We start from the raw sequence: 13,481 nt of genomic DNA on the forward strand, positions 1-13,481 counted from the left end.
GCCCAGCGGGGGTGGTTTGGGGGGAAGATGGCTTGGGCCCCGGCGGCGGGGGGAGGCGAGGGGAGCGGGCTCCGCCGCGGCGGCGACTGGCGTTGGAGTTACAACCGTTTGGGTTCAGATTCAGCCGCTCCCGCCCGGGGACGAGAGAACAGGGAACTGGCCGTTTCCAAAGTGGAAGCGTAAATTTTATTGATTTTTTTTTTTTTCGGTGCCTTTTTTCTTAAGGGAAAAAAAGGGGGTGCGGCCACACCCAACGCACCCCCGCCCCCCTTCGGACGGCCATGTGGATAGACTATGTTTCAGATCAGGTCCTTTTTTCAAACTAATTGTAATGGGATGGAGAAAGCTGGAGGGGGCTGGAGGGGGGGGGGGGGGGGGGGGGGGCTAGTATGGCTAGGTGGAGGTGGATTAGTGGAAGTAGATTGGCAGATGGGTGGATACAGTCCAGAAGAAGACAAAAGGTTGTAAAGATCAAGAGAAGAGTAGTAAAATGTGAAGCCAGAGGATGGGATGTGGGTGAAGGAGACAGGAGGGGGTGGGGGGATGGGGGGGAGTGGGTTAGTGGGGGTGATTGGTGTGCAGCTGTGTGAAACCGCAGAGTTACTCCAGCACTTGGTGCCCAATAACGATGCCAGTTTTTGACCTCCATCTTTACACTGAAAAGTGAAATTTGCTAAAGAAAATTTGCTAAAGAAAAATATGCTAAATTTGACCTTATGGTTGACGTTTGAGACTTCGAGATACAGCACGGAAACAGGCCCTTCAGCCTACCCAGACCACGCTGACCAATGATCACTGTACACTAACACTATCTTACACACACTAGGGACAGTTTATAATTTTTACTGAAGCCAATTAATCTACAAAATTAAATGTCTTTGGAGCGTGGGAGGAAACCGGAGCACCCGGAGAAAACCCACGCTGGTCACGGGGAGAACGTACAAACTCTGTACAAACCCGTAGTCAGGATGGAGCCCGGGTCTCTGGCGCAGTAAGGCAGCAACTCTACTGCACTGACATTGAAAATGGGAAGGAACATAGGAAGTGATCAATCGTTTGCTTCACAGGGCAGAAAAGTGATCAATACATTTAAATGGAAAGAAGTGGAAGGTGCGAATTTGAGGAGAGAGAGCGGGTGAGGGGAGGAGAGTGAGAGTGGCGTTGAGGTATCTGGGAACCCTGGAGTGGGTGTCCAGAACCAGTTGAGGAGATGGTTGAGAAGCATTATGGGTATTTTCTATTCTTGCTGAGATGGATAGAGTTTGTAGCAGGGAGGTTGTAGCATGTGGGAATGGTCACTGATGATTGAAGGGGTTGACCAGCGCCCTCTGTTCTGCTCCCATCACCAGGCAGCTGGAGCAGCTCTGGGGAGGGTGGGGGGGACACGTGCCAACGTGTGGCCACTTAGAACAGTACAGCACTCAAACAGGCCCTTCAGCCCACAATGTCTGTGCCGAACATGGATGCCATCACCATCACTCATCTACCTGCACATGACCCATACCCCTCCATCCCCTGCCTATCCATGTACCTATCCACAAAGTCTTTTAAAACCCACTAACGTATCTGCTTCTGCCACCACGCCTGGCAGCACATTCCAGGCACTCATCACCCTCTGTGTAAAAGTGGCGTCCCCATCATAGACACGTCCCCAGTGGCCATAACATCATAGCCCCTGGCATCAGTCTAGGCTCTATGTTCATCTACTTTCTCCACAGGACCATACATTGTAATAAACACATCATCATTCACCATATTCCCTCCCCTCCACCTGCTTGCCATTCCTTTAAGACTCACTGGTCCTAAGCCCTATCTTCCCTTCTTCCAATGTCGGACCTGCGTCTCTAGTTCCCACCCCTCCCTCTCTAGTTTAAACCCTCCAGAGTAGCACAAGTGAATCTGCCTACCAGGATACTGGTCCCCCTCAAGTTGAGGTGTAAGCTGTCCCCCTTCTACAGGTGATCTCTGCCCCAGAAGAGATCCCAATGGTCTATAAATCTGAATCCCAGCCCCCTGCACCAACTCCCGAGTAACGCATTCATCTGTCCCTGCTCCTCCTCTCACTGGTATTTGTCACCGTGCTGTAGATGTGAAGCCTGTTGGATCTCCGTATCTCCGTCCCAGTCTCAATCCTGTTGCCCACACTGCTCTGTTTGGGATAATTTGAGGTTCTGTGGCGTCATGTCCCAAACCCCAGACAGCGTCTGATTTTTTTTCCTGTAGGAAGCTCCCGCGGGAAGAGGAGGAGGAGAAGGAGGAAGGGGAGCTGTACAGCGGACACGACCACTCGAAACCATTCCCACACTACAGGTCGGAGCTGGAAATCAGTAAGTGTGTGGGGCAGTGTTTCACACCCATTAACTAACTGTCTAGGGCAAGTTGTTGACCAGTGGCTTGCCACCAATGTTCAGTTTAGTTTATAGTCACGTGTACTGAAGTACAGTGAAAGGATTTTATTGCGTGCTAACCAGTCAGCGGAATGACAATACATGATTACAATTGAGTCATTGAGAGTGTACAGATACATGATAAGGGAATAACGTTTAATTGGGCATCACCTTGTGGACCACCTCTACTCCCACTTTTACCCAGTGTCCTGGCGGGAGTGATCCCACACAACGGTACAGTACAGACAATGTGGGCCCAAGGGCCTGCTCCTGTGCTGTACAGTTGCCAAAGTGAAATAATCTCCCCTGCCAGCTCATAGACAGACCCATATCCCGCCATTCCTTCCCCACTGCTCGTTAACTGAGCATGAGATGCCCAGGACTGAGGCTGAGTTGGTGCCTGCTGCCCCATTCCCACTATCAGCTTTGTCCGTCGTTGCATGAAGAACTGAGTTGTATCTCGTGAGGCAGCGTAACTCTTGAAGTGGGCAATGAGTAGACAGAGTTGCTGCTGGGAACAGTCTAGTCAAGTCATTGCAAGTTTATTCGTCACATACACATTTCAGCAGTGCAAAAAAGGCAGGCGGGAGACAAAAAAAAAGACAAAACAGAAACGAGAAAATTCACATCTAAGTTTTCTGGTAAGTACTTACCTTTAACAGTAAATTGGTTCAGTAAAGTTAGTCCCTGGTGAGGTAGGATTTTACTTCGGAGTCACGTGAGTGACTACGTGAAGAAGCCCGCCCCAGGACGCATTGCGGCATTACGTTTCAGCATGCAAAGCGGCAGGCGGGAGACAGAAACGTTCGCAGAAACGGAAAAAATCTAGGGGAGGAAGTACTTACCTTTATTTTTACAGGACCTTTGCGTCTGCTTGTTCCCCGCAGGGCGTGCAAGCGGACCCCTGGATGGGAGGAGCTTTGCCGTTCGCGGGAGGGGGGAACTCTCCACAGGGGCGCACTCATCGGCATGATGGGAGCTGTGCAGGCCGGTAACTCTCCACAGGGGCGACATCGAGAGAGCGCAGGAAGACGGCGCTAGCACTGCGTGGAGGTTCCCCTCAGTCTTCGCTCGCCCTCGAGTACTGTCCAGGTGAGGCAGGCAGGCGGGCGGGAGGAGGCTTCCGACATTTGCGGAGCCGTTAAGGGGACCCACTGTGCAGTGCTGGCGTGGAGTGCGCTGCAGCCCGAGTGCAGGTGAGCAGCAGCCCGAGTGCAGAGAGAGAGAGAGAGCGAGGACCGCTAATCAGCGGCCCGCTCCCGACACTGCACCAAGCCCGTCAGCATCAGCTGCGGGCTGGGGGGGGGGAAAATGCTGCACCTGCCCGCTCGACGAAAGGACGTCATTGGGCAGCAACAGGCGGTAGGACCGCTTAGCGGGCGGTCCACAAACCCGACACCGCGACCGAGCCAGCCCGCTAGCGCCTGAGCAGCGGGCTGGATGTGTGTAAAACCCGGCGGTGGAGCCGACATCGGACTGGGACGTCTCTCCACCCAGGAGGGGGAGAGACAGCCGCCTGAGCTGCAGGAGCGGCTCTTGGGCATTGGAAAGGTGAGTTTGCAGTTGTGTTTTATTATAGATTTCATGAACACAACGCAAAAACTCGCAAAGAGAACTGCCCCGCTCCAACTCTACCAGCGGGGCAGCAAACGGCGGCAGCGTCGCTCGCAGAGCGTTTTTCGCTGTCCGTGAGACCGAGCCAAGCCAGTCTCGCCAGAGCCTGCACGGCGGACTGGGAAAGCGGCCAGGAAGCCAAACGGGGCGGTGGCCTCCGATTCGTCGGAGGGGGACATGTCTCTACCAAAGCAGAGAGAGACAGCCGCCTGAGCTGCACTTAGCAGCTCCTGGAGGAGAAGGTCCACCGGGAACAGCAGCGCTCCCGGCGAGACAGGACAGGCACCTCCTCCATAGTGTCGTATCAGGCACTGCCCTTTGCTACCCTCATACCACGGGTTGGAGCAGGAGGCTAGCATTGGTGACCAGGGCAGGGCTGGTCTGCAAATGGGGCAGGCGGACAAAATCGGGAGTATGCATGAGGTGCAGGATCAGGAACAGCTGTTGGGTGTGGTGGACCGCTTCGTAGCAACCCCACGGGCTGGAGCACCGCCGGAGCCAAAACAATGGCAGCCAGCAAGAATATACAGCACCAGAGAACTGTGAGGCCCTTAAGGGGAATAAGCCTAAAACAGCAAAATCTGGAAGTTGTGGGGGCCTTATGCGGGCATATAAACTCAAGCTACAGCGGATCCGAAGGCTCCTGATGTCAGCTATCACAGTCTATGCTCGTTCTGTGGAGATAACGAGATGAACACATGCCACCAGAAAGTGCTGGTATTAAGGTGTACCACACAATTCGAACTAAACAATCTCTGAAGGGAAATATAACACCTGCCCTCAATCTCAAAGATGCAGGTTGAGCAAAGCCCAGCAGCGGAGGCAGACTCACTGCTATTTGGGAGAGATCTGAACAAAAAGCTGAAGGAGATCGAAGAGGCATCAAAAACCTTCGGCATCATGAGGGCAGGCCCCGGGACGAGCAAACCACGACTTTCGATACCCAAACAGCAGCACCTCACGGCATCCACCAGTCAATGTCTAGAATATGGGACTGGTGAACGCTTGGGGCCGCACTATCCCCAAAGATCTTTTAGATCAGGGCCCGCCGCGGACCCCCTGGAAAATGCGCCTCCCCCCAACGTCGCCAGCACGTCCTCAGAACAAAAGCACTCAGAAAACAGAAAACACAAAACCGCCAATAACCATGGAGGTAGGTGGGTCTGGTTCCTACCAGCATATAGAGCGCTTTCTTGGACTATCTTGGCTTTCATATTAATTCAGTCCACGTAACTATAATGTTGCCAAGAGACAACATAGTTGAATTGGCACAAACAAGCACAAATTAATGGTCAAACTGCCAACTACTCGACAAATAACAGAGTAATTGGGAAAAAATGGTACCATTTCTGTCTACATCATTCAGATGTTAGTATCAAAAACAACATATAGGTTGTCATTGAGCATCTCATGAAGTTACTCACTGAAGTAATATCAGAAAGACAGTGGTGGGGTTACCACTTATACTGGGCATTAATTATCTAAAAAATGTTCGGGTGAATGTTATGAGTTTTAAAGCACTTGCATGTATGGGTATAAATAGACTACACTATGGAGGTGGCCTATATTAACCATATGGCAGCATAAAGTCGGTATCATATGACAAGTTGGTCAAACCAATTTGGCAATGGTATATCCATAGATGTATTTGACTATCAACAACTTACCTGGCCGGTAAGCAAAATACAGTGACAGACACCAGGTCACATAATATTAAGGACTACATCAATTAGATGTTTTCATATAAAGTTTAACAAAACTATCAAGCTATATGATGCAACAGATATTAATGCATTTCATTGTCGCTGTACTGCACACTGACAATGACAATTAAAATGGAATGTGAATCTGATATCGATTATTTGCATTAACGCTATATCACCAGGTGTTCGGGGATGTCCTATGTATGTCGCGGGGGGAAACCAGACCCTGGGGCAGTGGAATCCTCATTAAAAATTTCTCTGGGACAGATAGTTCCAGCAGAAAGATCGTCAGCTATATATATTAACTTTTCTGACCTATAGGTCATGTTGTCATTCAAGAATGTATTTATAATATTGATAGACAAATGCGTTCACGCTGCATTGGTGAAATTAATTCTATGTATTTTTCCCTTCTGCCTCACCAATCGAGAACAACGCACAGTACAAAAGGATTCTGCTTCAGGTATTTGATAGTACCTGACGGACTTACGCAGCCCTTGTTTCACTTCACGCCATGACATGGCTGTTGAAACTTGGATGGTGTTTTCCAGTACCCAGAATTATTAACAATCGGAGCCGGGCACAAATCAACTGTGCCATGAGAAAAATAAGCTCCTGAGCTGCAGATTCTGCGCAAGCCTCTGGGACTGGGATTGTTATACTGAACAATCGACACCATGTCAGCATCCTTTTGAACATCCACTGGACTACAACACTTGTCCAGCATCAAGAGAAGTACTGCAAGGATACAGGGAAAACCTACTCATCCGATACAGGTACTACGAACTGGAATTCCTGGAGAACCTTCATCACGATGAAGGATTCGGCTACAGTACCATCAACACAGCTAGAATTGCCCTGCCTGTTCTTTTCAAAACAGCTACAGGACAACAGGCCATGGGGTCACTGGCTGGTGGTAAATTTGAAGGGTATTAAAACTCTAAACCCCTAGACCAGGTACACCCATATATGGGATGTCACAATGGTTAACCATACTTCAGGGGATACCCACCAGCCAGAGCCCTAAACCTGAACCTTCTATGCACTAAAAACATATGTTGAAGGCACACGGAGCAGCACAGAGGGTCCAGTCACTACTCCTATTTTCAACTGGACACCATGCTCACAGCTTCAGACCAGATCTCTATCATTTGTCCAGGGAATGGTCAAACCAGACCAGGAACACCTTATCCAGTCATAAAACCCGGGCTTACCCGCCAGAAAACACGGTAATGTGCCAAGACCCTATTACCTTACATAGACACAACCTAATTATGCGAGGGAGATGAAAAGCCTTGTGGGTTGGTCACAAAAAACCTTGTGGTCGGGTAACAAGCCTTTTTTGAAATGGCTCAAGCAGGTTAAAGCTCCTGGGATAAAACTAACATGTACAAAGTTGTCATCCCACAGGAGAAGCTTCCACGTCAACGGCAAAAGAATGGACGTGCCTGTAAACCACATCCTGGCTACAGCAGAATAGTGGGGGTAAAACGTTCAGAGAAATAATTTATTATAAACTGTTGACAAAACCTGTTTTTTATTTGCAGGAAAGATTCCAATCTGCAAATATTCAAATTAGCCAAGGGGAGCATTTAAATTTCTTCAGTGTTATTGTAAAAATACCATTGTTTTTTCTATAAACAGAATCATTGGTTGATTATGATAACACGCTTCCTCCCTCAAAGGCTTCGGCAGCGAGTGATATAAAGCTGTTACACGGTTTGAAATCACAGAAGCTTTGAAATCTTCACGTAGTCACTCACGTGACTCCGAAGTAAAATAGTAAGATTAAACGAGAACTTACCAGTTTGAAGTTTGATCTGTATTTTATGAGGAGTTACGATGAGGGATTACGTGCCCTCCGCTCCCACCCTCATTACATGGATCAAACTGATAAATTGATGTCTCTTTATTCTTTACTATGTTACTTCAAATCTTGTGTCTATCTGTGATTCCACACCGCTGCTTTGAAGTATGCCGCAATGCGTCCTGGGGCGGGCTTCTTCACGTAATCCCTCATCGTAAAATACAGATCAAACTTCAAACTGGTAAGTTCTCGTTTAATCTTACTAGTTTACAGTCCTAATGGCCTCTGGGAAGAAACTCTTTCTCACCCTCTCCATTTTCACAGCATGGCAACGGAGGCGTTTGCCTGACCGTAGCAGTGGCATGATTTTTGTCTACCTTCGATCTTTCAGCATCTGCAGTTCCTTCATAAACACACAAGACTGTGCATGTTTACAATCAAACCGTCGTCAGTGTACAGATACAGGGTAAAGGGTATATCACTTTGTGCAAGATAAAGTTTAGTTTAGATTAATGATAGATTAAAGATCTAGTTCAAGGTCTCCAATAAGATAGTTGGGAGATCCGGATCACACTTTCACTGGTCAGAGCCAGTTGCCAGCTGGGAAGAAACTATCCCTGTGTATGTGTTTTCAAACTTCTGTACCTCTTGCCCTGATGGGAGAACGGTGAAGAGGGAGCGGCTGAGGTTAGATTCATCCTTGATAATGCTGATGGAGTCTATGGAAGGGAGGTTGGTGTGCATGATGGTCTGGGACACATCCACAGCTCTCTGCAACTTCTTGCGGTTTTGGATGGAGCTGTTCCTAAACTATGCTATAAGCATGCACGTACAGCAGGCAGTGAAGAAAGCTAATGGCATGTTGGCCTTCATAGCAAGAGGATTTGAGTATAGGAGCAAGGAGGTCCTACTGCAGTTGTACAGGGCCCTAGTGAGACCACATCTGGAGTATTGTGTACAGTTTTGGTCTCCTAATTTGAGGAAGGACATTCTTGCTATTGAGGGAGAGCAGCGTAGGTTGACCAGGTTAATTCCCGGGATGGCGGGACTGACATATGTTGAACGAATGGGTCGACTGGGCTTGTATTCACTGGAACTTAGAAGGATGAGAAGGGATCTTAGAGAAACATATAAAATTCATAAGGGATTGGACAGGCTAGATGCAGGAAAATTGTTCCCAGTGTTGGTGGTGTCCTGAACCAGGGGTCACAGTTTAAGAAAAAGGGGTAGGTTATTTAGGACTGAGATGAGGAAACACTTTTTAACCCATACCAGAGAGTTGTGAATCTGGATTTTTTTGCCACAGTAGGGAGTGGAGTCAAATTCACTGGATGTATTCAAGAAAGAGTTAGATATAGCTCTTGGGGCTAACGGAATCGGGGAAAAAGCAGGAACAGGGTACTGATTTTGGAGAATCAGTCATGATCATATTGAATGGCTCGAAGGGCCGTATGGCCTACTCATGCACCTATTTTCGATGTTTCTACGTATTCCGATAAATACATAGGATACATAAATATGGAGCATCTGTAGCAGTTGGTGAGGGTTGTTGTGGACATGCCAATCTTCCTAAACCTTCGAAGGAAGTAGTTAGTGTTGGTGCTTTCTTGACAATTGCTTCATTGTGGCCAGTCCAGGACAAACTGCTGGTGATATTTATTCCTCGGACCCTAAAGCTTTCGAGCATCTCCACTTTGGTGCCATCAATGTTCACTTCCTGAAGTCGATCACTATCTTCTTTGCCTTGCTGACATTGATGGAGAAGTTGTATTTGACACCAGCTTACAACGTTCTCAATCTTCTTCCTGTATTCCATCTCATCGTTATTTTAGACTTGTCCAACTATGGTGGAGTCGCCTACGAACTTGTATATTGAGGTGGATTGGTATTTGGCTGCAGTCATGAGTGTATAAGGAAGACACAAATGGGTGTGGAGGCCAACTCAATGGATATTTTTAAGGCAGAGGTAGACAGATTCTTGATTAGTATGGGTGTCGGGGCTATGGCGAGAATGAGGGAGAAAGAGGAGAATGCAGGAGAATGAGGGAAAGATATATCAGTCACGATTAAATAGCGGAGTAGACTTGATGGGCTGAATGGACAAATTCTGGTCCTAGAACTTATGAATTTATGGACATATGAGTAACTCATCCTTGCGTGGCACCAGTGTTGAAGATTAGTCAGCTATCCTCACTAATTGTGGGCTGTTGGTCAGGAAGTCTAGGATCCAGTTACAGAGGGGATTGTTGACTACAAGTTCCACGAGTTTGGAGATGAGCTTGGATGGGTTAATGGTATTGAAAGCAAACCAGTAATCTATGAATAGGAGTCCAACATACAGTAGGTGTCTCTCTTATCCACGTGTTCCAGGGATGAGTGTAGGGCCAGGGCGATGGCATGGTGCGTGGGCGTGGTGTGTGGGCGTGGTGTGTGGCGTGGTGTGTGGGCATGGTGTGTGGGCATGGTGTGGGCGTGGTGTGTGGGCGTGGTGTGGGGGTTTGGTGTGGGGGTGTGTGTGTGTGAGCATGTGCGGGTGTGGTGTGTGGGCGTGGTGTGGGGGTTTGGTGTGGGGGTGTGGTGTGTGAGCATGTGCGGGTGTGGTGTGTGGGTGTGGTGTGTGGGCATGGGGTGTGGGCGTGGTGTGTGGCGGTCAGCGAACTACAGTTGAACAACTTTGTTTGGTAGACTGGATTTAATATTCAAAGGTTCAAAGGTCAGTTTATTGTCACACGTGCTGATTAAGGTACAATGGAACTCGAATGACCATATTGCCATACTAAATAAAAGCAACAAGACACACAACTACATAAAGATTAACATAAACATCCGCCACCGCGGAATCCCCACATTCCTCATTATGTGCCGTTACCAGTCTCTTGACCAACTTCATGATGGTGGATGTCAAGGCCACTGGACTGTAGTTGTAGATCTTGCTTTTTATGGGACCAGGATGATGGTGGTCTTCTTGAAGCAGGTGGGTGCCTCAGAACGGAGTAGGGGGAGATTAAAGATGTCCGTGAACACTCCCGCCAGCTGGTCTGCTCAGTCATGTTGCTGGTTAGCTGTGACATGTTGTCCGATTGCACGCCATGCCTTGGCCCTTGTGCAATGGGGGACCTCGCAAAGGCTTGCTTGTGTTCAGCCAACACGCAGCACGCACTGACGTACCGCACGCCTGGACTGGAGGGTGTGCCCAGGACTTGATCACATTGATCACATTGGACAATGATCACATTGAATGGCTGTGCTGGCTCGAAGGGCCGAATGGCCTACTCCTGTACCTATTGTCTATTGTCTATTGACTTGGAAATAGGTCAAAGGGCAGAAGCCTGAGAGTGGGAATGAGGGGGTTCATTTTCATGATATCAGTTGAGCACGGTGCGTTCAGCTTTACTGATGATGTAAAGAGAGGTGGGATGGTGAACAGTGAGAGGGTGCAGAGACACAGATGGAGAAATTCAGGCTGAGTTACTGGGCAAGGAGGTGGGTGGCCAGTGTGGGCGAGTGTGAGATGAATGTTGTGGAACATGGAGCCACAGAGGGATGTTTACATGGCGCGCTGGTGATCACACACTGAAAGGGAAGCAGTGTGTGAGTTTGCGGGTCTGGGCTACAAGTTCCTGGTTGGTTGCAGCTGTAACTCTGAGGGTGGGAGATGGCCAGTCAATTTTCCAGGACAACATTGTCTGGTGAATGTGCTGAAGAGGCTGTGTGAGTTTCGTCTTCAGAAGCAGAGAATACTTTCTGATTTTGACAGTTTCAAGCTGTGTGATTTCTTTTCTCCAAATATTATTGAGACATTATTGAGATATTAATCATTCCTCAATTATATTTATTTTGAACGGATATTCATGTTCACAAAGTTCTAGGAGCAGAATTAGGCCATTCGGCCCATCAAGTCTGCACCATTCAATCATGGCCAATTTATCTTTCCCTCTCAACCCCATCTCCTGGCTTCTCTGCATAACCCCCGATTCCCATATTAATCATATTTAACTGTTTGTTTGTAATCTTAATGCCTAGAACTGCAGAATAAAGCAATACAGACACTAAACCAGTAGAAAAGTGACTGCTATTGTTAGGTTGAAAGATTCAAACTGTGACACGACTTTTAATCAAATATTTTGTCACTAACACAGAGAGGCCCTCTTCACTTCAACGTCTAAGCCAGAAAGCAAAGAAAGAGATTAAAAAGAAGTTAGCCCCAGGAAAGAGAAAGGAAGAGATTATGAAACACTTGAGGATTGAAGAGCCAACCTCTTCAGTACCGAGAGAGCAGCTGGCAATGGGGGTAGGCAGGCAGCGGTCCCCACACGCAGACAGAGCCTTGCATTGGTACAAGACCCACCTAGAGCTGCAGCTTGCCATCATGGAGGAACAGAGGAGAAACAATAAGTTATTGGAAGAACTCCTTGAAATGCACTGCGATATTAAAATCTTCATCCATAAAATCAACTCCTCACTCTGGGATTTAGAAGCAAGCCGTCATTGCCAGAGACGTTGTACGTCAGATTATCGCCACATCTGATGTCCGCGCCTGAAATTTACTTCCAGCCCACCCGGTCCCGAGATCAGCGCAGCCAGACCTACTGATGAGTGGTCCCACCATTCCACCCCCCCCCCCTTATGGCCGGTCCTGTTACTGCAGTGTTGTTACAGCTCATCTACACCCTGATAACATCTACACGCTGGCACCACCCAGATCCTGGCACCATCCCACATGCAGGCACCATCCCACATTCTGGCACCACCCAGATCCTGGTGCCTACTGCACTCTGATTCCATCCCACACCTTGGTACCCTCTACACGCTGGTCCCATCCCACACTCCAGGCCCTGATGCCACCTCACACCCTGGTTCCATAACGTGGTACAATTGCACTCCCTGGCACCATCCCACACATTGATACCATCTACAACTGGGTGCCAATCCCTGGTCACCCACCCGGCTGGGGTCTGCTGCCATCACCAACGCTCACAGCCCCTGAGGACTGTGCCTGAGGGCGGAGCACTGAATTCTCCAGTGTCGCCGTGGTGTTGGGTCTTTGTATGATTAGTGTATAGAGCGAAACCTCGCACACTGTGACTCTCCCTGTGACTCCGCAAGGCTGTGCCGCCTGTTGTCCTCCTTTACTGACCCTGGAATCCAGACCCTGCTGGGGGGAGCGGCCCACACACAGCAGACAATCCCAAGCCCAGAAAATATCCCCCTTCCTTTCAGTGACGAATCATGGTAATAAAATTCACATAACACCTTGTAATGACGTGTTGTGTTTCATTGGGAACAAATAGAGAATGAAGACTATGTCAGATTGCATCACTTCCAGCTGTCTGCCCTCCATAGCCTCCAATCTTATTATTCCCCAGCCTCGCATGGCCCGGTTTTATCTTCTCCCCATAAACCACAAACACAACCACTCTGGCAGACCTATTGTTTCTGCTTGTTCATGCCCCACTGAATTAATTTCCACATACCTCGATTCCATCCTCTCCCCCCAGGTCCAATCCCTCCCGCCCAATGTCCAAGACACCTCACATGCCCTTCCTCTCTGCAGTGACTTCCATTTTCCAGGCCCCCATCTTTACTATGGATGTCCAGTGACTCTACACCTCCATCTCCCACCAGGAAGCTCTCCGTTTCTTCCTCGACCGCAGAAACAGCAAATTTCCCTTGACCAACTCTGTTCTCCGTCTAGCAGAGCTGGTCCTTATCCGTAACAACTTCTCCTTCGACTCCACCCATGGGCATTCACATGGGGCCCAGCTTTGGTCGCCTCTTTGAAGGGTACGTCAAACTTATACTGTTCTAGATGTATCCCAGAACTCTCCCTCCATTACATTCTACTAAGGAGTCACCCTGTGTGGTGGGACCAGGTCAGCAGCACCTTGACACCATCAGGGTGCTCCTTCCCTCCTCGCCCACGCCCCTGATGCCCAATCCATCCTGATCTTGGGATAAACTGCAGGCACC

The 13,481-nt window shown here is 48.7% G+C and overlaps 1 protein-coding gene across 1 annotated transcript in view; it reads left to right on the forward strand.

Moving 5' to 3' along the window:
• The window catches only part of akna (AT-hook transcription factor), a 110,944-nt gene that overhangs the window by 66,880 nt on the left and 30,583 nt on the right, over window positions 1–13,481 (forward strand). Inside the window, exon 18 of the mRNA XM_055659723.1 lies at window positions 2,224–2,327. Coding sequence (XP_055515698.1) covers window positions 2,224–2,327 — 104 coding nt within the window. The remainder of the gene's footprint in view (window positions 1–2,223; window positions 2,328–13,481) is intronic.

The sequence above is a fragment of the Leucoraja erinacea genome, chromosome 31 (assembly GCF_028641065.1).
Source record: "Leucoraja erinacea ecotype New England chromosome 31, Leri_hhj_1, whole genome shotgun sequence".
Lineage (NCBI taxonomy): Eukaryota > Metazoa > Chordata > Chondrichthyes > Rajiformes > Rajidae > Leucoraja > Leucoraja erinaceus.